This window comes from Trichoderma citrinoviride (assembly GCF_003025115.1).
Source record: "Trichoderma citrinoviride strain TUCIM 6016 unplaced genomic scaffold BBK36scaffold_13, whole genome shotgun sequence".
NCBI lineage: Eukaryota > Fungi > Ascomycota > Sordariomycetes > Hypocreales > Hypocreaceae > Trichoderma > Trichoderma citrinoviride.
In genome coordinates, this window is record NW_020194721.1 from 829,753 (window position 1) to 855,132 (window position 25,380).

A 25,380-nucleotide genomic window follows, 5' to 3' on the forward strand; every position below is an offset into this window, starting at 1 on the left:
ACGCAGAGGATACTGCTCCTTGAGTGAATTTTCCAATGCTTGCCCCATGTCCCCATTGGATACCTACTACTAACATTAGCTACCTACTCGTACTATTATGGCGTCAAGTGAACGGTCTCATGAGAAGAAGACTTTTTCTTCTCCATGATCGCAATCAACATGCGCGTCTTTCTTCGTCCTTGGATGCAAAGACGATAAGATGCCATATCCATGTACTTTGACTACTATGTGAACGACGTCTTTCATCTTACAGGCCGGGCAACCGCCTTCTATATCGGGAGCGCGTGGCAACCCGCTCTGGAATACTTCTCGAATGCATCGCCTCCAAATTCCACGCGTCCTTCAGCAACGGAAACTCGCCGTTGCGCGCAAATCCTACTTTGTCTACTCTTTGTTGCCCGCACTAAAACAAACGACGATGCATAACCATGAGAGGGCGGTGAAAACGTGAGCTGACTGACCAACCACCCCCCTCCCTCCCTCCCTCCCTTGGCTCTCCAACAACGAACGGTGAGTCGGATCGCCGCCATTCGTGCTCAGCTCGTACGGCCGCATTCGTCGCTGAGGAGGAGGAGGGGGGAGGCTGGAGCAAATCAGCAGACGCAGGCAATCCGACCCACCATAGCTGAGGAAGAAGCTCTGTGTGTGTGTGCGCGCCATCGTGAACTCGTATAAGCTTCGTTTTCTAAATCAAGGGCGTTTGTGTGAGTGACCCTTTGTTGTGTGTGTGAGATGAGCTTCCGGAAGCGGGCAGTCTGTCTCGGTCGAGATGAGATCACGGCTCTTGTTGCGTTTGCCTGCCAACATGGTACCTCGTAGCAATGGTTAGTATGACGGATACTTGTCACTTACCTATTGACGGTCTTGGTACGAGCATGAGAGTGATGACGATGATCCAACAGCCAGCCGAAGCTCCCGCGCCGCGCCGTAGCGCCTCGTTCCATTTTTATCCTTTGGCTATTCCTTTACATGTATTCTCGAAATAGGTATATGTAGTAGACTATCAATCTGATAACAAAACGATAGTGGGAGTAGTAGTAGCCTGATCGACGCGGTGATATGCACACCGCTTCACTCATTCAACCACCCAGTCGGCAGCAACAACGAAAAAACTTCCTTCATGCAAGGAACCGTGCATAAGTTCACCTACCCAAGATTTCTGATCCCGAAAAAAAAGAATGTGTTTTGCATTTTCCCCAGCCCTTGCATCTCGCCCGATCGACCGTTTGTCTGCTCGATCGGAAAGGAAATAACAGCATGTAAATCATGCAGATGGGCACTTCCATGATCTGAGGAGGGGGGCAGCATGACCTGAGCTATGGAGAAAGAGACGAGACGAGCATCATCACGCCTCACTTCTGGCCCTGGTAAGCATCCATCTAGTACGTTCATGATACTACTATCAGAGCACTGGCTCCAGCCAAAAAGGAGTCATCTGGTCTTTCTTGGGTGTCTTGGTGGGTGTGCTCTACTAGTTGCCTGTAGTCTCTCAGCTTACATGGAACATGTGGCGTAGAACAAACAACCACCACCAGCCAAGACGAGCCTCCTCCTCCGAACCCACAAACCCTTGCATGATCTGCTTAGTGGATCATGTCTCTCTCTCTCTCTCTTTCTCGCTCCCCCGCGTCTTTGTCTGATCTGACACGGGCCGCTCATTCGCCGCCTCTTCGATAATTGCCAACCGCCTTGTTGGAATGCGAGGGGCCCATGGCTCGAGACTATTTGCCCATAGGCGGGAAACGAGTGAAAATACCAGCGCTCTCCTCACTCACACCATAACAGAACGGGCCAGAGGCCGCACAACACACACAAACCGCAGCCCGCCTTTCAGCCCTCTTCCATGACCTTCCCGGTACATCCATCGCCCAGTCTGTTGTCACTCACTCACGCTTTCTCACGCTCTCTCATGACTTGCATTGGATAATACAAGAAACATGAAAACTTGGCCCTTCCCTGGTAATTCTTTGTGACAAGTGATGTAGACGGCTCTCGGCTGTCACACTCGGTGCAACCCAAGCCCCAGAACGCCCATGCCCCCCCTCCCATAATGGGCCGCACTTCACGTGGGCGCAGCTGCTGCTGAATTGCCCATTCTCCATGACCTTGTCAAAGGCAGTGGGCTCACAAGGCCAAGCCGGGAGCCGTGCCCACCCCTCCCTCTTCCTCTCCCCCTCCAACCACCCCTTGTCTTGATTTTCCCTCTGGGTGGGCTGTAAATGGATGAGATGGGGCTATCACGGGCTGCAAGTGGTGACGTCTTTTCGAAGGCACAAGCTCTTGGCTAACCCATTCTTCTCCATGCTTTCTTCTCTTATCCTTTCTTGTCTTGTGGGAAAAGAGGGAAATAAAAAGAGGGGATGGGGTGTGTGTGTGGGTGGGTGGTGATCAGATTAGAGCACAGCTTTGTTGGTGGTCCAGTCGGCTTGCCCGCTGGTATATATCTGCAGGGTCATCTCGCTGCCTCGCCGCCAGGCATTCTCAGGCTTCTTTTCTTGATATTCTGGACAAGCTTCTTTGGTTTCGCGTGAAGGACACCATCCCTCTCTTTCTCTCACCTCTTCTCGTGCTGAGGCTGCTCAGCACTAACCCCCGTCGGAGGTGCCGTCAAGCCACCGACCTCTTTCCTCCCTCTTCTCCATACGTTCGCTCACTCGTGCGCGAGTTCTGCAAGGGGGAAAACCCATGGTCTAGGGCTCAGGAGACATAGTTTGTCATAATTGCTCTCTCCGTCTGAGTCATTTCTCACAAGTTGGCGGCCTGAAGGCATCAACATCAACAAAGTCCTGTCTGCCTGTCTGCCTTGCACTTACACGTCAGCCCTACATAAACCACAACCCGCCATCCCACCACCTTTTTTTTCCCAATTTTCTTCCCCCCCTAGACCGGCGGAGAAGAAACAAGACAATGCTCATGGACTTCACCTTCTCCTGTCGCCGAGAATCCTGGCCGCCGACTCAGCTCCGCCTGTCGCCCGCCATGTCCATCAAGAAGAGGTCCGGCTTCGAGCCCCGCGAGCCCCGGCCGCTGCTCGAGGACATTGACGACAACCCGCTCACCTACTTCCTCACCCCCATCCCCGCGGACGACGACGACGTCGACGAGATGGACCTGGACGTCGACATGATGGACTTTGACGCCGGCATCGAGGACGCCAGCCAGCCCCGCGAGGCCGTCCGCAGCGTCAGCCCTTCCTCGCTCGAGGGCCTCCGCAAGCCCGACTGCGCCTTGCGGCGTCCGGCGTCGCCCGAGTACGACTCGGACGCGCTCACCACCGACGACGACGACGACGAGGACTACATTCGTTTCTCGCCCTCGTCGCCGTCGTCCTTTATGCTCTCTCCCCTGCGCGACCTCGCCGTCGAGGGCCTCCGCTTCCGCGCAAAGAGCCCCATGTTCGGCCTCTCCAACAACACCTTTCTCTACCCGCAGGGAGGCTCCATGTCCGTCCCCGCGCCGTCGACGCCGTCGTCGTCGGGTCATCACAGCAGGGGCCGAGGCCGCACCAACAGCCGTGGACCGACGCGCCAGCAGACGAGGAGCCTGTCTGCTCGCGTCATGCGGGACAATCACCTGTGGCGGGAGCCCAGCCCCGACGTGTGGTCCATTGAAGAAGAGACCGAGGAGGAGCTCATGAGCGACGCGGGGGTGGATGTCAAGGCTGCGAAACCGAAGAAGAAGGTTCGTTTCGTGCTTCCCGAGAAGCAGGAGTGAAGGGGGGGCTGCATTTTCACTTAGTCGAACCATCATTTGCATTAGGTGGCGTTCAAGGGGTTTGTTTACCTTGTATTTTCTGGGCGGTTGGAGAGGTCTTTTGTTTTTGCTCTTTTTTCGTATCCAGTCTTCGATGTCTGTTATCGGGCATAGCATTTCAAGGCGTTTTCGGTCCGGCGGTTGGAGGTTGCTTTCCGCATCACGGTGTGGATGACAGGGCGCGCTTCTACGTCTGCACATCTTCATTTGGGCTTTCTCTTCAGGGGGCCATTGTGAGCTGGGTCTCTCAATGGTAAGGTGGAGGTGGTTGACCTAATCAGCACCGGACCAGATTTGTGCATCTTTCTTGTTTGGTTTATCTGTTTCGCGATTATACCAACGGGGGTGGGCCATCATCAGTTGGAGTTGGAGGCAGCTTTCTGACAGTACTCTTGGTTTTCACAGAGGAATTGTGTTCTTTATCGTAATTACTACCAAATTGACTCTCTACTTTACCACTTTGCCATGTTTCAAAACAACTGGTATACAAAAGGGGGAAAAAAGAAACGAAAAAGAATGGAGAAATAGAAAAGGCCGTGTAAGTGATGTGTGTAAGTGCCGGAAGGCGGAGGGCACCAAAAAAATTGAAATTCTCCGATACTGGGAATCGAACCCAGGGCTGCTCGGTGCTTCAACCAGAAGTTGAGAGCGAGCGATGTTAGCCACTACACCATATCGGATACGAATGCGGATGCTCTACTGGAGCGACAACTACATCCATGAAGCGCTCCCTCTCTTTCTCGAACTCGGTCCATCAGCGACAAAGCTTATCGCCACAACGGCGAGAGCGTCAACGAATGCATCTGTAGGGCCAGCCGATAAGCGGCACTTGCATATGGATGTATGTATGTATGTTGCGTATTACATGACTTGCGCGCGCGCATAAGACTGATGATGGATTGGGAAAGGGCAGCTCAGAATGGCTCATTTGGCCTTGGCGTGGCCTGTCATTGGGAATTGGGAATCGCGGAGTTGCGCGCTTTATTGGATGTGTGTGGGTGGTGATGGTGGTGGTGGTGGTGGTGGGGGCTGAGTGTGTGTGAGAAGGTGATCAGCTGGACTTGGGCAGTTGCTTGGATGTAGTATTAGTACGTATGGGTTGTTTTGGAGGTGGAGGTGATATCATCTGGAGGCGAGACATACGATACGTATGTACGACTCGGGTTGCGGGTGAGGCGGGATGGCGATAAGGAGCGTGTTGTTCGGGCTGTATCTGATGTTGTAGAAGTTGAAAGATGGCAGCGGAAGAAGTGGTGTAGTATTTTATGTTTGATGGAAGTGAAAGGAGGGCGTTAGAAGTGATGTTATGCAGATATCTACTCACTACTGCAGGCAGTATGCATCAATGTGGAGGGTGCTTGATGTGAACGGAGACGTTGGAATCAGCTTCCATGTGAGAGAAGGGGTGGAGAAGCAGGAGGGTGTACGAGTATTAGTCCAACTGTAATGGAGTAGTGGAGAGTCTGGGCGCATCTTGTGACATGCCGATGCAGTTTGAACCGGCGGTCGTGATGGAGGCCGTTATGAGGGTCACTGATTACAACGAGGTCAAGTAATCTTGGATGAGAGCGCTGGGTGGGCATGGGTTGGTTTGATGGGGAAGAAAGAGAGTAGGCATATCATACGAGATGGGCCGCTAGATAGAACCTTGATTGATAAGTACTGGGTAGATGTTTGCAATGCTGGTGAGGGCGAAGATTTGCTCTCATAGCAAGAGACTCACTTGATATGCTACCCAGCAGTTATCGGTCGCTTTTGTCACTTGGTGGACGTTGAAGCCGCCGGGATACGAGTGCATAGCGAACTAGTAGGTTCTGTACATTCGGCATTGCGCATGACGATGAACCACACAGCACGTGCTGCAGCATATGAGATCATGGACGAGTGATGCAAGCATACGGTAATGGAACCAGCAGGATCCCCTAATGAGCCAAACTCGCGAAGAAGTTCGAGTTGCGATGTGAATCAGATTGCAGGGTATGTATGTAGTTTGGTAGGACGTACCACGGAGTTGGAGTCCAGCAGAGGCCCACGAACTCCGCATCGTGTCCAAGAGCGGCCAAAAAGAGGCGCCGATCAACAAAATAAACAACACGATAATTCAAGATCAAAGATCCGAAAGTCAATATCGATAACGCCCATGCGGTTCCAAGCTCCCGGTGTTCGACCTCACTTCACTAGGACGATGCCGCCTGTGTTGACGCAAAACAACAAAGCAGGGAAGAAGGAGATTTGGCCATGGATCCTTTCGTCAGCCACAGCCCCTCTAATTCAACGACCGACCAGCCGGATCAGGACTAGCCAGCCGCACGCTCGGACAAGCCACAGCCAGACGAAAATAACGTCCGCGCCTGATTGGCCACGGCTCGGGCCTCTCGGTGGCTGTCCCAGCCTTCCCTTCCCAGTGGCGCCCCAGCTGTGCTAAGATTGCACCCAATATCTCCAACTTGCTTGTGTTTATTACAGGACCCCGCTGGTTACTGGGGCACCCAGCAGACGCAAAAGACGGGCAAAAGAAGCAGGTTGAAGCTCTGATGACAGCGGCTGTGCAGATATTCGGTACTCGGTCCCAGCCTTGACTTGAACCCATCACATCAACCCCAACTCCGGAGCGGGCAGCTCAATCGAACGATTTGGAAGCCCTTCTGCACTGTGCAAGGCCTTACACAGCACAGCTCCTCCATCGCTCCCCGTCATCAAGTCTAAACGTCACCATCTCCGTCCCGCCGTCGCTCGTTCTCCAGTCTCCAAGCTCCAATCTCACTCTCCCTATTCCGGCCCAGCTGACGCGAAATCACGGCAAACGCCCTGTTGACCATTCCCACCTTCCATCTGCTTTACTCTCCTCGCCAACGGCTCCTACAAGCAAACAGACACGAGCTAGCGCCTTTGTTGCTGCTGTTGTTGACGGACAGTGCACAGCCGAGGCCGCAGCCGGCCTGGGAGAGCTCTCGAGCTTGGGATGTGCGACGGCCAACGCGAGACTGACAGCAAACATCCTCGACTCCCCGATGCGCACAGCATGCTGCTCCAATGAGGTGAGTAGCGCAGCAGAAACCCCGTGTCTTTGCTCTCGTCTCTGTCCTTCGCGTACGACCGCATCATCTGGGACGAGCGATTGCGAACGAGCTTGAGCTTGAGCATTTCGGGCAGCTCGGGCAGCTCTGTTCCCGTCGCTGCGTCCAGCCGTAGCTCTCGCCATCAGCTCCGGCCGCACGCCTTGGTGTGGCCTTTGTCTTTGCGACGCGCCAATCCATTTCTTATGTGCTTGCCTTTGTGGCTGCTGAACTGACGAGGTAGCGATAGCGACTCAAGAGACCATGACCTCGTCAAACGAAGCCCCTGGCGATAGTAGCGCGCCGCCCAATCCCACGACGCCGACCAACGTCTCCGAAAACTCCAAATCCGGCAGCTCCAAAGATGGCAGCGCGACAGACGGCAAAAAGACTCCTGGAGAGTCCCCCAAGTCTGCCCCGGCGGCAGCCCCGGGAGGCCGGCCGCGGGCCAACACCACCAAGAAGACGGAGCCCCCGAGTCTCCTGCACGACTTTCTGCTAGGGCGGCCCTCGCCGGCGAGGCTGGAGGCGGAGCGCAAGCGGCGGCAGAGCATGGATACGGTCAAGGCGGAGGCTCGCCACGAGATGAGACAGCACCAGGTGCGCAAGCTGCAGCCGCCGAGCGGTGTCAAGGACAGGGTCAAGACGTGGCAAAAGGCCAATGCGGCTGCCATGGCGGATGCCAACCCGGACGATGCGGCCACGGAGCCGACAGATGTCGCCTTTGCCGGAGAGGAGATGGAGAGCGTCACGGAGGAGGACCGGGTGCGCATCAAGATGAGGCAGAAGAGGAGGCCGCCCAAGGCCATTGTCCACAACGGCGGCCCAAAATCCGAGGCGGACAAGAAGGACAAGGAGGTCCCGCCTCCTCCTAAGAAGAGGATCGTCAGCGACGACAACTGGGTCAAGCCCAAGGTCCGGAAGCCGTCCGTTCGAAAGGTGTCGCCGCGTCCCAGGAAGACGAGCAACCCCACCCCGGCCCGCATTCCAAACGGCTTTGTCTTTCGAGCAGTGCCCAACCCGTCCTTTCAGAGCAAGGTCAAAGCGTGGGCTGAAAAGGTCGTGACGCCGCCCCCAAAGAGTCTGAAGGGCTCCCTATCCTCAGACCTGTCAGCCTCCGAGGATGAGGAAGAAGAGGAGGACAGTGACGACGGCGAAACGGCAACCGAGGTCACAGCGAGGAAACCACTCAAGCCCAGCATGACTGACAATGATGGCATTCGAGTACGGCCGATACGGAAGAAGGAACCCGATGACGACGGAATTCGAGTCACGCCAAAAAAGGCTGCGGACGATGACGGTATTCGGGTTGCGCCGATTAAGGCTCCAGCTGACGACGGTATCCGCGTTACGCCCACAAAACCTCCACCTGCCGCCCCTCAGGATGACGGTATCAGGGTGAAGCCTGTGGAGGTTAAGGAGTCCAGCGACGGCATTCGCATTACGCGCATGAAGATCTCACCAGCGCCTCGCGATGACGGCATCCGAGTGAAACCGGTGGCCGCTCCCAAATCAGAACCCGGAACTCCAAGGCCGACGCGACAGCGAAGCAAAACTGCAGGTGGTACCGCCTCTAAGAAGGAAACGATTCTCGACTTGATCAAGGCTGTCGAGGAAGCAACCCAACTGTCAATGTCAGACGGTGCGGATGAGCTGGACTCATATCTCGACGTGCCTGCTGCTGAGGAACCTCGACCGAAACCTCGACCGGGCGGCGTCAAGAGGAGCGGAACGAAGCGTCCCACTACTAGAGCCAAGTCGGCAGACGTCGGCTCCCGCGCCAAGCAGCCTCCTCATATTCCAGACTCAGACCTGGGCACCTCCTTGTCTAATAAGTCCCTGGCTGACATTCCTGGAGAAATTCCCTTTGGGCACTCCGCCTTTAGTGAGTTGGATCTGCCCCTGAGGGGTCCTCCGAAGAGCAAGCCGAAGCAGCAGAAGCGTACCAAGCTTGACCGCGCAACGAGCTTGAAAGCCATGCCGAACGTGTTGAAGAAGGTGGTGGAGGAGGGCAAGAAGATTATCCAGGAGATCAATGAGCCATCGAGGCATGCGACCCCCAACAACCCCCCGAGCATTGAGAAATGGCTCAACAATACGGTTGAGCCCTACGAGAAGAGTAACCGGCCCCCTTCGCTCTCGTCTGAGCTTTCCGACGAAGACGATGAAGATGATGATGTCACGATAGGAGAGGCTGCACCTAGAGATACTATGCGGGAGACGACTCGAGATATGAGACCGAAAGAGACCATACGAGAGATGAAGCCGAAAGAGACCACACGGGACACTAAATCAAGGGAGACTCGGGAGAGCCGGGAGACGACTCCAAAAAAGACTGCATCAAGGGAAACTGTATCAAAAGAAAACTCCCACAGAGCGTCTACGTCCAGAGAGCCCACACACAGGAGAAAGCCCTCGGCGGAGACAAGGACGTCAATGGCCTCTGATTCGCGCGTAGTGTCCAATGTTACCTCTGATCTATCGTCCAACCTTACTTCCAGTGTGGAGACAACGCACTCGGAAGAGACGACGAAGAGTGCTAATGCATCGAGCCCAAAATCAGGGTCACGAACGAGTAGAGATTCTGGAAAGAGGAACTCATCGTCGGATCTAAAGAGGAGGAGCGCAACGAGGGACTCCTTGCCCTCCTCGTCCAGATCAGGTAGCACACGACGGCCGTTCCTCGGTGCTCTGAAGGAGGCCTTTCAAGGAGAGTCCGCAAACCTTGCGAAGCCCATCAAGAGCTACCAGAGTCACGAAGAGCGGCGGTTCGCATCTGACGATGACGAGCTGGATGACGACGAGACGGGAACCGAAGCCGATTCCAAATACATGCAATCCAATTCTGACTTGAGCAGCTGGGTCACGACAGACACTCGATCAAGCGCGGACCGGGACTCGTCCGTCCACAGCTCATCAGTCCACAGCTCATCAAGGGGCGCACCGCATATCGCTGGACCACGCCTCCGACCCCCTACAAACGGTCATCATGAACTATCAACGATTCTCTCCGAGGGCTCTAGCGTCAGCCATTCGGAAACCGAGTCGGATGTGAGCCGATCTACTCTCACCCGCTCGACGACGGTCTCAAAGTCGACGGACCCGAAGACTCCCCAGCGACAAGGCTCAGGCCTCAAGAGAAGGCTAACGAAGCATTCTGACCTTGTGTCGGTCCTCTCACTGCCCGACGATGCCAATGTTCCCCAACGAATCAAGAGCAACAGATCGAGGCCGAGCCTCCGGAAAGCGCGCGGCTTGTCCAACAACGTAACCGCGGATGACTTGCTCAAAGAATTTGCCGACGACGAGAACCTGTTCCGACGAGAGCTCAAAACGCTGGTTGACGGCGTGATACCCGTGCTTCTGTCTCATGTTGTGAGCGACTCCACTCCCGCCTCTGAACTCTTTGGAGCCGCCTCTCCCAAGGCCAAGGTCGACGTCACGTCCAAATCGGTCGTCAACATGGGAGTTGTGCTCGAGAAGCTCAAGATGGCGCACGACAAGGCTCCCCTGAACGACATCCGCCGGATGGCTAACTGGGCCCACGGCGTTGTCCCCATTTACAACAACTACCTGAGCGTCTGGAGACTGGGCTTTCAAGACCTGATTGTTAATCTAGCGCCACGGCGAGGTTCGGCAGACGAGGACGACTCCCTACTCAACGCACTGCCAAGGAACGCGAACGGCGATCTCATCAATGCCCAGGGAGAGCGCGTGGCCGTCGCCTATCTCTTGAAGAGGCCCCTTCTTCGTATTAAACAGCTGGCCCGGCTGATCGTTTGCGTGGACCAAATGGTTGCCTCTCCCGACACCAACCAGCTAGTCAAGGATTTCGAGGCCTTGCAAGAAAAGGCTCGTCAACGCCATAGAGAGGAGGTTGCGAGGATCATTGACGAAGAAGCCGTCAACACGGATACCTCCAGAGTGCGAGACCTAAGAACCCTTGGTCCTCTCAAATCCGTCACCATCACCCCCTCCCGTCAAGTTAGTGCCAAGGACATCTTCTCGCTTGACCTCACCCACTCCAACGGCCAAAGACTCGAATGTCAGGTGGAGTTGGTGCACCGTGACAATCAGAGCCGCCCCGAGGATAAGGGGGATCTGCTCATCCGAGAGGTCGGAGACGGTCGGCGGTCGTACCTCCTCTTCCCGCCAATTTCCATGTCCCTCGTCTCTGCTCGCGCTGGAGATGGAAAGCTAGACCTGGTCGTCATGGTCCGTGGTAACCATAATGGAAAGCCGTGGCACGAGCTGCTCAATCTGTGGGCGGATGAGGAGGAGCAGATTCTGGACTGGCTTGACATCTTGCCTTCTTCGCCCGTTCCGCCCAGGCAGCCCGAGCCCAGTGTCCTTGAAGAATCTGAGCTGGGCTCCGACTCTCCAGGTAGACTGCCGGATGTGCCCGTTGGCGTCCAGAGCATGCTGAGCGTGACTACCCGGTCCGACGTCACCGACCACGACGACTCTGACAGCGGTCTCACGACGCCACCTACGCCTACACGAGCTGCCCCAGTACCTCCCGGCAAGTCAGAGCCATCTGCTTCAAGGAAAATTCCCATCATCTACCACAATGACGCGCCGCCACCACGACCACCAGTTCATCGAACACTTAGCCCCACCCCTCAGCAGCAGCAGCAGCAGCAGCAGCAGCAGCAGCAGCAGCAGCAGCAGCAGCAGTCACCCAAGTCTCAGTCATTGCTCAAGCCGCCGATCGACCTGCATGCCAATGACAGGCTTAAGCGAAGAGGCTCATCTCCTCTCAAGCATGAGTATTTGCCTTCTGAGGTCTCGTCTGCCTCAGGCCTGTCTTCTTCTGCTGTCTCCTCGATTGTGGAAGAAAGCGAGGAAACGGAGTCAGAGGGAGAGGATGTATCTGGGACCGAGTCCGAGTCCGAGTCATCGGATGAGGAAATGGAGAGTCTCGATATCCCTCAGACTGAGCTTGGCTACAGCATCAAAGAGGAAGACCGGAGAAGGCCCTCGTACGCACCCTCGTACGCTCCTTCAAACACTCCTGCCTCTGAGGTGAGTTTGACGCCGTCCAACTCTGCCTCCCAAGCCGGTCTTCATGGACGGAAGCCATCAGAGGAGGACGGTAGCATTGCCAGATCGGGACGATGCCTCGCAACCGTTTCCAGGTGGTCTGACAAGGGCACGTGGAAAGACGTTCACCCTGACCACTGCTCGATCATGGTTACCGATGGTCTCATTGAAGCGTTTGCTTTCCGGGACAGCAACTACACTCAGCTCGACGACCGTCCCATCGTCGCGTTGGATCTCACGCCTCTGGTCCTGATTCGACAAAGCACCGCCGTAGATCTGGAAATCAGATCGTCAATGCAACCCCATAGCAAGCTGGCGCCGGTCTACCAAGGAGGCAACTTTCGGTTTCGGTGCTTGAACGGCCCCGACTGCTACACTCTCTACACGGCCGTCCACCACGCGCGCCTCAACAATCAAAAGTTTATCCAGCTGGAGAACGAGGCACGATTCAGGAGCTTTGGGGAGCGACAGGCTCCCCCCGACGAGGGCGACAAGAGCAGTCGCCGTAGCTGGTTTGGTAGGAAGAACAGCTACCGCAGCTCGGTGAGGGCGCCGCAGTCGCAGCACTTTGATGGCGCAAGCACCACGCCGTCATCGACGCTGTCTGCCTCGAGCTTCCTCAAGAAACTCACTCTTGTTGGAAACCTGTCATTCAACCTGGCGCGATCATCCGTCGACAAGCGTGGCGGCCGGGGTGGAAGCGCCAACAACAGCCTGTACACGACAGGCTCTTCGTCAGGATGGGGCTCGCCTCGATCACCGTCCGTCAGCGTGGACAACAGCGGCGAGGTGCCGCCGGCCAACTTTGGCACTGACAACATTCGCATCCGCCTCCACCTCCTCGTGTCGCCGGCCAAGTGGGAAGACTACGGCAACTGCAACCTGCAAATCCGGCGACCACCTCCTGGTTGGCGCCAGGCTCTGCGGGCAGACCACGGCCTCGAGAAGCGCGTCACGGTGACGACTGCGCCCAAGAAGAGCTCCGAGCCGTCGATTGTTGTGCTGGATGCCGTCCTGGGGAGCGGGTGCTTTACGCCGATGGGCAGCCGAGGCATCGTCTGCGGCGTGTGGGAAGAGGTCAAGAGCGGCGATGGTGTCGTTGGCGGTGTTCCGGCGAATGGGGCCACGGGTGGAAATATCAAGAAGTGGTGCTTTCAGTTTGCGAGCGTAGCCGAGGCTGGGTGGGTGTTGCGGCTGGTTCATCAGGAGGTTCTTACTACTTGAGGTGACGGGAGAACCCCCATGTCGAGATGAATTGGGTCCCGATGTTCTGATTATACACCCGCTTGAAGCGATTGAAATTTATCCGTCGAGTTGTTTTATCTCGAAAGAAGCATGCATACCGCATTTATCTGTATTAGTTCTTTTATGTTCAGCGTGGTCTATCTACGTTTATATCCCCCTGTTTGGGCCACGCAGCGAGGTTTGATATCTGTATATTGGAGGTACATTGTGTATTTAGGCGTGGCATGGAAGTTGGTTGAAGGATTGCTCAAGTTTTGTGTTGATAAGATAGCGCGGGAAGAGGAACAAAACGGAAAAAAGGGATGCAGTGTATTTGCTGTTGGAAGCTTGAATATAGTTGAGAAGTTTCTATGCTATGAGATGTGTGTTTTACCATGGGGGTGTTACGGCATTATGTTTGGATGTTTTGAATGTGCAGTTTGTTTGATGAGAGTTACTTCAAGTCTGGAGCATGGAAAGATCTTGAGAGACTTGAGACGGAGAGTCCCGGGGCAGAACTTTGAAAGATATGGAAGGCTTGAATGGAGGGAATACCAATGACTTGGAGAGGTGTGTGAGAGTTGGAAGAGTTCTGTGTTGGAAGCATCGGCTTGGGATAACCGGTACGATAGATAACCATTGACCATTTGGAGTACCTGTTCTCTTTGTCGAGGGTATTTAAGGTAAGTTAGGTTCTCTACCAAGTTGGCCATACATACCTTAGAGGGTGGCTACCGGCTACTTGCTAGGTCAAGGATGGCCACTTGGCAGGTAATCTGGCCTTAGAATGCTACGTAATACTTTGGTGAACAAATCTCGATCGTACACGCCAGGGGCAAAAGCTGGGGACATTGTTATTCTTCACGATCAGCAAGACTGAGTTATGGTAATTTTTTGTGAGAAAGGGGGGGCTGGGGCATATACGCTCCAATCCCGCCCCTTGACAGAACTCTTGGTGGCATATTTGTATGTTGCCCTGATCCTTCCAAGCAAATTAGTTGGGAACCCTCGCCGCCGAGAGGGTTTTCCAGACGGGGAGGTTGAGCGTATGTAAGGTACCAAGGCACATGTAGGTATTCGACGGCCGAAGAAAGGGGGGATGTCTAGAAGGATGTAGACTGTGGCAAATTCGGAGATTTAGAAGAAGATGAAGAGGAAGAAGAAGGGCATGCCGAGGTTCCAACGAGCTTCTCTGATGAAGACCGGAGTGAGAAAGCGTCAATGAGTCAAGTACTTGCGTGATTTGGATGGATGAGGGGGCATGGGCTGTATGATTCGATGGGCTGAAGAAGGGGAAAGGGGGGAGGAGGGGACGCAGACTTGTGGCAAATTAGAAGAAGACGAAGAAGGTGTGGCAACGTTCTAACGAGTTTCCGCTGGAGAAGATGTTAGGAGGAAAGGGTTCGATGGGCCAAATATGTGGAGAGTTAGTATGTGTTGTTCATGTATAGATCTAGATGAAAGAAGTCGGAAGGGAGAAACAACAACAAAACTCCAAGACTTGGGATCAACGGAGGCTTTTCTGTTCAGGCCAAGACTGCGGACATGTAGATCAGATCCATCTGGCAAGAAAAAGAGGAGGTCAAGCTTGAGCACCTTTCCATAATGGCTTCATGGATGCTTCGTCATGTATTATGTAGCTTCCGACGGATGCAGCAAGTGGTTTCCGGCTAGGGAGTGTTTTTGGGCTTCCCAGTTCTGTAGGTATGATACGGGCATGAAAAGGTACTTTGCGGTACTCTTGTGTACTTTTTTGCTCGGTCTCGGGGGGCTCCGGCGTCGTACGATGGTATGTAAGATAGTTCTGTTGTTGTTCGAACTCGGAGTTATTATGTTTTGTTTTTGGTTTGGTTTCGTGGGAAGAGGAATAGGGGGGGCGAGGAGTTGGGACGACGGAAAGTTTGATAGCGCTGAAGGGGCCTGGATGACGAGTGAGGCTTCTGAAAGTTGATTTTTCGAAAAGGATGTCTAATGCCTGTCCCTGAGATTTTCAGTTCTCGAATTGCTCGTGCTGGAAAGGGGAAGAAATCAAACTCACTTCTGGGATCCAAAAAACACCCAGACACCACTCAAACCATAACAACGAAACACTCGACTCATTTTTCACACCAAGAGAACGGCAAGAAGAAGTCGCAATCCAGTAATATGGAAAGAAAGGATGAGATTTGTTCTTCTTCCCTTTAGCTACTTATTATTCCCCTCGTAAAACCACCTAGATGGGCGCTTTCTCGTATTTGCATCGAAAGAAGGAACCAAAAATAACATCGACCTCGTATTTTTGCTTCAGCTGCCCTTCTATTCTTCCCCTTGTTCTCTTTTCAAGCTTAAAACGACTCGTGTCTATTTACTTTCCTTGGAAAGACTGATTCCAGAATAGTAGATGGAATTAAGTCGTCTGTCTCTTGTCAACTCATACTGGTAGCGGTGGTTAGTGGTGGTGATGCTGGTGACAATGTTCTTTTCCCCTTTCTCTTCGACATCGGGGCCTGCTCGAACGAGTAAATCGCCGAAACGAACAAGTACGGCCACTCACTTGACACAACTGACAGGCTCTTCATCTCTTCCCTCTCAATGCATAACATTTCATCTCTAACACCAGAACAAAGGGTCTTCCTTCACATACACCATCAACCTCCTTCTCCCATAACCACAACCCTTCCCTCTTCCCTCTCCTGGCTACCACCTCTCTAAGCACATGCACTGCCATTCAGCACAACACAACGCACATGACATCAATCAAACCCATCAGAGACCCAATCCAATCACCACACACGCGTAAAAAAAACACCGCAAAAAAAAAAAAGAGGCGAAACCCCTGCCACCGAATTATCCCATCCAAGCATCCAATTCCCAGTTTTTTTCTCGTATTCAACAAAAACAAGCGCCCCCTCCCTCTCTCACCCCTCCCCCTTCCCTTTCCCAAACCCCCCGTGGACTAGACCTACTTTGTACGAAAAGTACAGAAACGGTTGATTATCCGCTCATTGTTCATCGCCTCGTTGTCTCATCGCCCTCCCTTCCCCCTGGGGCCTTGTTACTGTCAACCCCATTTCGCCTTGTAGATCCAATGACTGTGAAATCAGTATATCAAGTCGATATATCCCTCCTCGGGTCACTAACCCAATCTGGGGGAAAAACGACAAAACAAGAGAGACAAACCCCAGTCAAGCAAAGAGGCAAAAAGCACGCCGACCCTCGCAAGAATCACACCCGGGGGGCCCTCATCCTCACCGTTCCCCCGTTCCAAGCAGGGGTACCACGCAACTTTTTCTTCTCTATCCGTTCATCCATCTTCTTCCCCCCATCGAAAACGTGATGTCGCCCCTGCTCCAAGTAAACGGAGCCTGCCTGCAGGAAGAGGCAAAACACATCGAGGCAGAAAAAAGTCCTCGTTCAGGGGGGTGGCTGTCCAGCGCCGTGCACATGTATGTAGCTGTAAACCTCTGTGATAGGAAGATGGAATCTCCTTCCCCGGGAGAGAAACGTTCGTGCTAGTCGAAAAGAAGAAAATTAAACAAAGACCCTGCGACGGTTTTAGCATATAGCCGGGCAAATAGTAGACAGCAGAGAGATAATGCAAGCGTCAAGGGGAAAGCGCTTACCCGCCACACCCGCTCCCCTCCCCCAAGATGGAATGGGTGGCCCGGCGATTGTTGGCAGACATGTTAATTCTGGTTCCTGATCACACTTGGGACCCTGGAGAATGTCAGGGCAGGGGGTTGCGTCATCTGAGCTCGTGGCTTGTTGACATGTTTCCAATAGACCGGGTCAGTCTGATGGATGAAGTCGAGGAAAGAAGGTGAAACGCCTGGACAAAAGTAAGCTGCTTACTGCCTTGCACGAGGACCAATATCGCGAACAGTGTGTAGGCACAGTCACCTGCACATGCTTTCAGTGAGCAGAGAATCCACCGGAGAGGTTCGCAGGCACATGGAATCAGAATCATATTAAATCCCATCCAAGATGCCAAAGGCAGGGCTTGGATCATCCGCAACCATCCTCTGAAGCGCCGGCCATGTAGATGAACGACAGCTATTCACAAACACTCACAAAAATACACTCTCAAATCCTGGCGCGCTCTCGGCATCATGGGCACTTTATGCCCACTCTCCATACCACTATCATATGCCGGCGGCCTTTTTCCCAAACAAGATTCCAATCAAAATTCAATCAAATACCATGTTTAAACACCAATATCCAAAACGTCCTCAACCGATTGTTCATTTGAACGCCGGGAAAACGAAACGCCAATTTTCTATCCGCAACAAATGTGCAGCAAGCAGCACAATGGTAAAGAAAAACAGTCGCTATGCAGTGTGATATTCGCCCAGTTACCATTTTTGTGTATCCCAAAAGGAGTGAATCTATGTCGACCTGATGTTCGTCATAACGTAATTTCGTAAAAGGAGTGTGTGCGTAGTTCGGGGGTATCTTCGTAAAAGGAATGTCGATTAAGCTGGAGGGGGTGGTGTCGTGCAAGGAGCGTCGCGTATTAGATAATACATTATTAGTAGTTGGTGATTATTCGTGTCGTAAAGGATTGCTTGGGTCGAGGTCAACTCGAGGATTCAAAGGAGTGTCGTTCAGGCGTTGTGCTCAGGCAGGCTGTGCTGACAAGAGCGAGTAAAGGAATGACCAAGGCCCGTATATCGTAATGTTTCATGGTAGTAGCGAGTGTGTTAAGGAGTGTCGTACATTTGCGTCTGCGTTGAGTTCAAGAGAAGAAGAAGATGATGAGGAGGAGAAGGCAGATCCCAGCTGCACCAAGTCGATCGCGGAGAAGATGGAGGTGTAGTACGGAAAACAACAGGGGCCAGCGTTTCGCCCATCACATCGCCCGCTGCTTGCCCTTGCCATCAGACTCCAAGAAGCTCGGAGTCAGTGGCACGCGCGACAGCGGTGATGGAGGGTGCGGCGCGGAAGACACCGAGCCAGTTTGACGGTGTCGGTGGTGGTGGTGATACGGTGTGCTGGACAGCGGAACCGGAGACTCGGGAAGGGGAAGCATGCCCGGCGAATCCTGGCGGTGGTACGGAGACAGAGCTGGCGCAAGAGACGGCGCCATCGGCGAACCATCTGGAGGCGGATACGCTGAGGTACTGGAGTTCCTGGGTGGCAACGGTCAATCCGATTGTGCTTCCTCGAGCCGGGGTTGGAGAGTCGAGTGTGTTAGGGGTCCATCTAGAGGGATCTAGATCCACACGGACTGCTGGGGAAGAACGAACCCGACGGGGTAGCCGCTGCCTTGCGCATCCTCGAATATGGGCGAGTGGCTGGACTGGAAGCCTCGCATGTCATACCCACCGTACTCCTCCGGATCGCTGTACGCGAGGGACGCCTCAAAGGTCGATGACGCCGGGCTGTAGGAGATTCCATACGACGGAGACGGCACGTTCAGGTAGGGCTGGCTCAGATACGGAGACGAAATGGCCAGCGGGCTGAGCGACTCGTGAGGGCCTGCCGGGGTAGGGCTGTTGAGCATTGGCATGCTCTCGGCGCTGTAGCTGAAGGCAGGGTTCCCGTAAGGCGTGTAAGACTCCGACGCAGGGACCATTGGCACCTCCTCGCGCATAATGGGGAAGTTGGGAGGATGGAACGTAGGGAACGAAGGCGTCCTCTGCGGGCTCATCCAGCCCATGCGCGACCGGAACTCCCTGACGGTGTCGAGGGGGTATTCCATGAGCGTGAGCGGCGTCTGGTACGAGCCCTTGACGCTGCTCGCCAGGTTCATGGACATGAGCCGCCGGGCAATCTCCTCAATAGGGGCCATGGACAAGCTGCCAAAGTAGGCCGCGCCAATCTCGGGGAAGAGCCGCTCCATGAGCAGCGCCGCCGTGTAGAGGTGGGCAATGGCAACCAGGGAGGCCGGGGAGCACTGGTAGTTCTGGATGAAGCTAACCGGCACCCAGAAGAGCCAGGTCCTCAGGAGCTGGAGACGCTCAAACTGCTGGGCAATGGGAAGCGTCGGGCTGATCTTGCGGACGCCCTTGAGGAAGCCGATCAAGTGCTGGATCTGCATGAGGCATGCCTCCTCCTTGAAGTGCTTCAGGTGAGCCTCCACCTTCATGACCTGGTCCAGGGTGCGCTGGTACGCCTCAAGGTCGTCCTTCTGGGGGTGATAGGCCCGGCGTTCAGGGTCCGGGGAGGGAGGAGCCGTCGGGAACGTGCTGCTCTCAGCGATGAAGTCCGTGAACTCAGACTCATGCTTCCATGCATCCATTGCTTCGATCACCTGACGAGCAAAGTCAGTCACTGCATTTGTCGGGAAGTGGGAGATAAAGGAGGTATGGAAAGGGGGAGCAAGTGAATTGGACCAATCGAGTGCTTGGGCTTCATTATCATCAACCAACAGCTACATACCGTCGTAGTTCCCTGCATGAGTTTGGTCCAGTCGCGCCTATCACGAGGAACGCAGTTAGTCATTCGACTGTTCGATTGAGGTTGAGAACCGCGGAAGAGTCATGCTTACCAGCTGGTCGCCTGCCACGACAGCACAAGAGATGCCGCAAGGATGGCGTCGGACGTAGCGCGAGAGAAGGAGTTCAAGGCTTCGTGCAAGCCGTTGAAGGCCCTGCCCCGGTGCTCAAAGGCCATGGAGCCGACCAGAGGGCAATCGGTCAAGAAGGCAATGTGCATAGCAGAGAAGGCCAGCAGGGCGTGCATCACAAAGGGATACTCCGCGCCGATCTTGAGCAGGCTGGAAACACCATGTTAGCGCTGTGTTGGGCAGTGTGTCACCGCGAGCAGCGGAAGCTTGCCGTCAACTGAGGCAACTCGGAATAGCTGTTGCATGGAGAAACTTACGTCGGGATGTAGCGCGTCCACAAGGTGAAGTTGTTGGCCTCCTGGGTCATCAGCTGATAGTGCAGGGAGGCGACGTGGTAGATCAACCGAAGGTCCTCGAGGGAGTACTGGTGCGGCGAGGGAGCTGGGTAGATGCGCAGCGACGGGAAGGGGAACATGCCGGTCCTCTGCCACTCGCCGATAGCAGCCTCGATCTGGGGCGTCCACATGAGATCGGGCTTGTCCGGCGTGGCGGAGCGACCTGCGTCAGGAACCTGCACGTCGTTGTACGGGCAGCGGATCTTGTGCTTGGTGCAGTTGCGGCTGGTCACGCGTGTTAGCAAAGGGGGAGAGATCCACGAGAAGACACACGACAACTTACCATTGAGGGAAGCTCTCATCGCAGCGGATGTGACGACGCTTGCTGAAATCATAGTCAGACCAATGCTTGGGGGGATGACCGGAGTTGCCATTCAGCAAGATGGAGCATTGCTACGTACCACGTATCACAGCCTTTGCGAGACTTGGTGTGACTATCATCACAAGGTCAGCTCATGCGTCACTGGGGCTGGGAAGCGGGTAAAGGTGAGGAAGAGGGAGAGCGGGCTGCGCAAGAGAGACAAACCTGCGACGAGGAGGACCACCGCCAGGGCCAGCCATTGTAATTGGAACTGTAACGAACGAGTGCTATACACGGGTCAGCAAAATGGAACACATAGAAGGCGTCTTCCTTTTGAGACAGTAACATAGACAGCGCATACAAGATCCTAAAAACACAGCTGGGAAGAGCTGTGCTTGGCCGGGCGAGCGGGTTTCGTGACTATTATATGACTGGAGCCACAAACACTCTTGAGAACAAGCGTTGGTTCAGTTGCGACGATGGGGCGCAATTTGGGTCTGGTTTTCCTTTTCTCCTAACAAAGCATATACTGATATACACACGTGTGTCCCGGTGTGTATACGGATATGTTTCTTCTCTTGATTAAACGTAGCGATCGAATATGGCGTTATGAATTCTCCTTAAGCCTCAAAATTAAAACGGAATGTAATTGTTGGTCGTAAAAAAACGTCGTCCTTTTTTGTTGGTTTATGAAATTTTCTGTTGGTAGCGATTGTGGAAAGCGATTGTGGTGGTGGTGATGTAATTTTCTTTTCAAGGAGACATTGACGGCGACTCGGTTCAGCCTTGTAAAGCCTGGTGGAAGCCGCAGCAATTGCTCGTCCGTTCGAATCCTTTGCACAATTCGAAGCCTCTCGAGTCTGATCCAGCTGATGCAAGCTAAATCGACAGGTTCCGCGCAAAGATTCGAGATTCTTGTCGTTGGGGTTCAGGAACAAGGTTTCTTCGTCGTCCGGTGGCTTCGGGATGGGCTGAGTGGTGAAGTCCGGGGAAGGGGAGGGTTGCGGCGGAGGGGCGGGTTGAAAGAGGATGAAAGAAAAAAAGAGCACCGGTAAAGCGAATGACAGGAGTCAACGAGGACTTCCTAAGAGGAGGGTTTTTTTGGGGAGCGAATGTGGGAGAGCGAGCGTTGAGTCGAGATGGTTGGAGTGAGACCGGGGGAGAAGGAGAGAGGCAGAGGTTTGGGGGGTTGGGATAGTTAAATACACAGTGAGCAGGTGCGGTGGTGAGTGGCTGCTCACGCTCGCTCACGGGCCTGGCACCCGGACGGACAGGGCAGCACTGCACAGCACAGCACAGCACAGCTCCAGCTGCTGGACCACTAACCTAGCAGAGCCCTGGGCAGCACAGCCAGCCATCGGCCTACAGCGCGTGCAAGTACCTGCCGGTAGCCCCAGGTAGCATCGCCCAACATTGAACCATCCGTCCGTCACCCTGCTCGCCGAACCTCTGGTGCTAGATCCTTCCAGTTCTGGGTGCGAACGGGGCCCTGCTGGTCCGCCGAGGGGGGCCGCTAGGGGTCTGGCCCAGCCCGCCAGGAGAGCAGGTACAATGCGCCAGAACGCTGCGGCTACCTGGGGCTACTTGCAAAAGGGCCCCCCAGCGGCCATGTCCCGCGACTAGGGGGGTGCAAGGGGGTGCCACGCGCTGTGCGACTCGGCCTTCAGGTCAGTGGACGGTGCCGTTGGCGGTCCAGTGGGGGCGCTGCGGCTGTACAGTGCTTCCATGAACTTTGGTAAGCGTGAGGCTAGGTACGGAGATGCGTCAGGACGGTTCGATCACGGCGATTGGAACCTGACAATCCCTACGTCTTACGGCCCATGTCCCAGGCTCTAGCGGCTGCACTCAATTAACGAGCCGACTCTTGTCATCGATACTTGGTGCCCTTCTTTTTCCTGGCACTGGGTAGCTCGGGACCATTACGGCAGGTCCGTCGTGCTCCAGAACACCAGATTTCAACACTCCAGAGCTGGAGCCGCCTTGTCTTAAACTCAACCTAAACTCTGCCTGGGATCAGCCTCGATGACTTCAAGTTGGTTTGAGCAGCTTGAAGTCATAAGATCCGCCGCCGAACAAGGAACAAGGGAAGCAGGACCGAGGCTCCCGCGGCTCCTTCAAGGTTCTCGCCAACGGGCATCGAGCCAAAAAAACGACGTCGAGTCACGGCCAGCCGAGTCAAGAAGCGACGAGACGAGCGCGGCAGGCCGTGGCGGAGCCGATCAGAGAGAGGCAAGCGGTTGGTGGAGAGAAGGGGGGCGGGTGATGGATGATGGATGATGATGCCTCATCAGAACATGAGGCCGACATCCCCAAGTACCACTCCGACGATGTGGGAGTGGTGCTGCTGCCGCTCTGCTGCCACTGTGCGTACCGCTACTGGCACCCGCTCGACACAACAAGCGCGAGGGGCGTGTGACGGACTGTGAGGCTTGGCTGTGCAGCTCCCAAGAGGCATGACGCACATGGCACGATGCCCGCGCACCATGAAGTAAAAATAACAACTGGGGCGAGCCGTCGGCTTGGTTGCGACCAGGGTCAGAGGGCTTTTGTTGTGTGGGGGACAGCACCAAGCCAGAAGCTACCGAGTGCTACCGCAGTAGTTTCTGCTGCTTCCTCCGTACCGCTGCCAGAGCGGAATCGTCGCTGCGGAACGTCGAAACCCTGCTGCCGTTGTCGCTTTTTCTTACCCTTGCCTCATAGGCTTAGCTTTCTCTGCACGGCTTTTAGGCCCATGTCTAGTCAGGGTGAAACCTTCGGAGCCATCAGGCGAGCGTCAGATGCTTGGTTGGCCGGCGGTCGTGCCAGCACATCGTGGGCATCGTCGGCACGCGGGGCTACGGAATCATCTTGGTAGCCAGTTGGCGGGCGGGCCTCTGCTGCACACATTGGTCGTGAAGATTTTTTTTCTTTTATTACATCTCGGAATTCGATTGCGTTCTGAAGGGAGCTGAGGATATCGGCCGAGTCGCTTCCAGCAGAAGCTAGGGTCACCATCTATCATCAACCAGTCGCTTCGAAAGGACGGCAACACAAACACATGCTCGGACAGCTGGACGGCAAAAAGGCAAAAAAAGGTTCGCGCTGGACAGACATTTGAGTTTCATGATGTTCGCCCCTCGGTGAGCTGGGCGAGGGCGCGGATGCTCTGCTAGGACACGGCGCGAAAGCATCGTGGGCACCATCAGCCAGCGGCGTAGGAGAGACGAGAGACGGAGAGACAGGAGAGAGAGTTCAGGTCATCGCCAGCCATGGCGCCATTGTCTCGCGGTGCTAGCTGTGTAGTGCTTAGCCGAAGAGTTTTCGGGAGCTTAAGTCTGTGGCTCCCAAGATGAGATGCATCCACCCAAAAGTCTGGCTGGGCGCCGTCCACCGAGAAGCTCCACGCACATGGAAGTGCTTGTGAAAGGTACACTTCGAGTGGTCAAAGGCACTGCAGCTGTGCTGAGACTTGTCGTCACGATTTGAGATTATAGAGCCTATTTGACCCGACAGCAGCATCGGCGCAGTGGAGGTCTTTCGTTGTTGTGTGTGTAGTTGTAAGTGCTTGTACCGAGAATTACCTTGGGTACTCCCGGATGGAACCCCACTGTGATGCACCTCCCAGTCTCCTAAGGGACGATGCCTTTGCGCAAACAATCGCCATGCCTTACAGACATCGATTATATCGCCAACTGCATCCTCGAATTTCCCTGCACTCAGCCAGCACCACTCCTAATATGTGGTACGCTTCAGGTTTGTAACCCCCTCTTGCATCCTTCCTTCCCGTCCAGCAGTCCTGCCGTTGCCTGGCAGGCACGACTTATAGACGGCGACGTCACGCAGCCTTGGCCTCGCCATTTCGGGACAGCATTATCCGTACTGTGTGCACTGTGTGCAAGTCGGAGTCGGTGCCGCCTGCCAAGAAGGTCTAGACATCAACTCCACCAGCAGGAATCAATCTCGTTGGTCAGGATTCCGACCATCTCACCAGCTCTTCTGCAGCTCGACTCAACCGCTGTCATGCCAAATTTACAGAACAAGCCGGGTGAGCATGTCGTTGGCCTGAGGAGTTGGCATCACTGCAGTATCACGGACACTTGCAAGCATCACAGGCATCACAATCCCCCTCGGCAGATACAGGAAAACGAAAAATCTCAACTGCTAGCGCTCGACGGATCCAACCAGACCACTTACTGAGTGGCCGTCACAAAAAGACATTTGGCACCTTTTACTATCGCCAGAGACTTTGGTTCCTTGGCCGCTTGGCTGCCACGCTTTTGGTCCCGCTGCTCGGGCATGGCGGCGACGGAGGCTTCGGCACATGGTGGCTGGGCAGGCCAAACTATGTACGGCCTCGTGCAAGCATGGCGACGGAGAAACCGGTCGATGCATTTCCTCTGCAGAAGAGTCCTCGCCCGCTTCTTTGTGAAGCCAATTTGCTGCGTTCCCTGTCGTCCATGTTAAGTCCGCGTTGGGTAACCAGTCAAGGTAGAAAAAGGCAGACGGCATGTGCTTGGCCAGGAGGCCCTGGACGCCGGACCCGAGGATTGCTTTGGTAACGACACACAACTGGGCCTCGCAGGTTCGCACCAAACGCTCCGTCGTACGGCCTCAACCGCTGGTTTGGACGTCGCCGCGCCACGCTCGGCCTTATGCGGCCGGTCTGGCTCTGGCTTCTAGGGCGTTGAGGCGATGCCTCTCAGCTCGATCATGACACATTCCAGACGGTCCTGGTCAATGCGCCGCAAGGGTGCGCTTTTGCCTTGCCCTGCGTTCGGGTTAACGTTACGGGAAAGCGTCCAGCTAACAGGCGTCACTTGTGTGCCTGTGCAGAGAACGGACTGCGGCGAGGGCATCTGCCGCCAGAGCCAGCATCGGGGATTATCCAGCGGTCTCGCCTATCTCATTAATCAAATGGCTACCCTGAGCCGCCGGAGGTTCTCGCGCCTGACGCCTGGATCTTCCCCAACTCTTCCTATATTCGTCTCAACTTTCGAGCAGGGTCGCTGGCAGTAATGGGGAGGCCGTGCCGCCGAGCAGCTTCGCATCAGCGTACAGTACGAATTGTCCTCTACCTGTGCTGCTCCAGAGCTGCTGATCTCCGGGTCCTTGTATTCGAGAAGCCGCTCAGAACTTAGCGGC

The 25,380-nt window shown here is 54.8% G+C and overlaps 4 protein-coding genes and 1 non-coding gene across 5 annotated transcripts; 3 read left to right on the top strand and 2 right to left on the bottom strand.

Annotated features, from left to right (window-relative positions):
* Nucleotides 1-2,913: 2,913 nt before the first annotated feature.
* Nucleotides 2,914-3,714, top strand: BBK36DRAFT_1126966 (hypothetical protein; the record flags this gene model as incomplete). Its single annotated transcript, XM_024891445.1, has 1 exon — nucleotides 2,914-3,714. The coding sequence occupies one exon, from the start codon at nucleotides 2,914-2,916 to the stop codon at nucleotides 3,712-3,714; it is 801 nt and encodes a 266-aa protein (XP_024746837.1).
* Nucleotides 3,715-4,345: 631 nt separating this feature from the next.
* Nucleotides 4,346-4,433, bottom strand: BBK36DRAFT_t160. The gene has a single exon. It is a non-coding gene; the product is annotated as a tRNA-Glu (tRNA).
* A 2,781-nt stretch (nucleotides 4,434-7,214) lies between these two features.
* BBK36DRAFT_1088397 (hypothetical protein) lies at nucleotides 7,215-13,070 on the top strand (the record flags this gene model as incomplete). Its single annotated transcript, XM_024888988.1, has 3 exons — nucleotides 7,215-8,222; nucleotides 8,265-11,639; nucleotides 11,670-13,070. Coding segments are annotated over 3 exons (5,784 nt in total), but the record flags the coding sequence as incomplete, so codon positions are not given.
* A 5,122-nt stretch (nucleotides 13,071-18,192) lies between these two features.
* BBK36DRAFT_145705 (hypothetical protein) lies at nucleotides 18,193-20,546 on the bottom strand. The gene is made up of 7 exons (XM_024897529.1): nucleotides 20,485-20,546; nucleotides 20,360-20,392; nucleotides 20,242-20,283; nucleotides 19,881-20,183; nucleotides 19,546-19,773; nucleotides 19,437-19,473; nucleotides 18,193-19,308 (listed from the first exon to the last, which is right to left on the bottom strand). Exons 1-7 carry the CDS (start codon nucleotides 20,517-20,519, stop codon nucleotides 18,268-18,270), a joined length of 1,719 nt encoding a protein of 572 aa, XP_024746839.1. The 5' UTR covers nucleotides 20,520-20,546; the 3' UTR covers nucleotides 18,193-18,267.
* An 852-nt stretch (nucleotides 20,547-21,398) lies between these two features.
* BBK36DRAFT_1182175 (hypothetical protein) lies at nucleotides 21,399-22,536 on the top strand (the record flags this gene model as incomplete). The annotated part of the gene is made up of 5 exons (XM_024896296.1): nucleotides 21,399-21,401; nucleotides 21,661-21,805; nucleotides 21,853-21,937; nucleotides 22,188-22,241; nucleotides 22,293-22,536. 5 exons carry the CDS (start codon nucleotides 21,399-21,401, stop codon nucleotides 22,534-22,536), a joined length of 531 nt encoding a protein of 176 aa, XP_024746840.1.
* Nucleotides 22,537-25,380: the final 2,844 nt, after the last annotated feature.

Bases quoted from the DNA above. Each gene is read 5' to 3' on its own strand.
- BBK36DRAFT_145705 (XM_024897529.1), bottom strand. From the start codon at position 20,519: ATGGCTGGCCCTGGCGGTGGTCCTCCTCGTCGCAG. The intron at 20,393-20,484 runs GTTTGTCTCTCT...TTGTGATGATAG, and splicing joins GGTGGTCCTCCTCGTCGCAG to TCACACCAAGTCTCGCAAAG. The intron at 19,474-19,545 runs GTAAGCATGACT...TCCTCGTGATAG, and splicing joins TCGTGGCAGGCGACCAGCTG to GCGCGACTGGACCAAACTCA.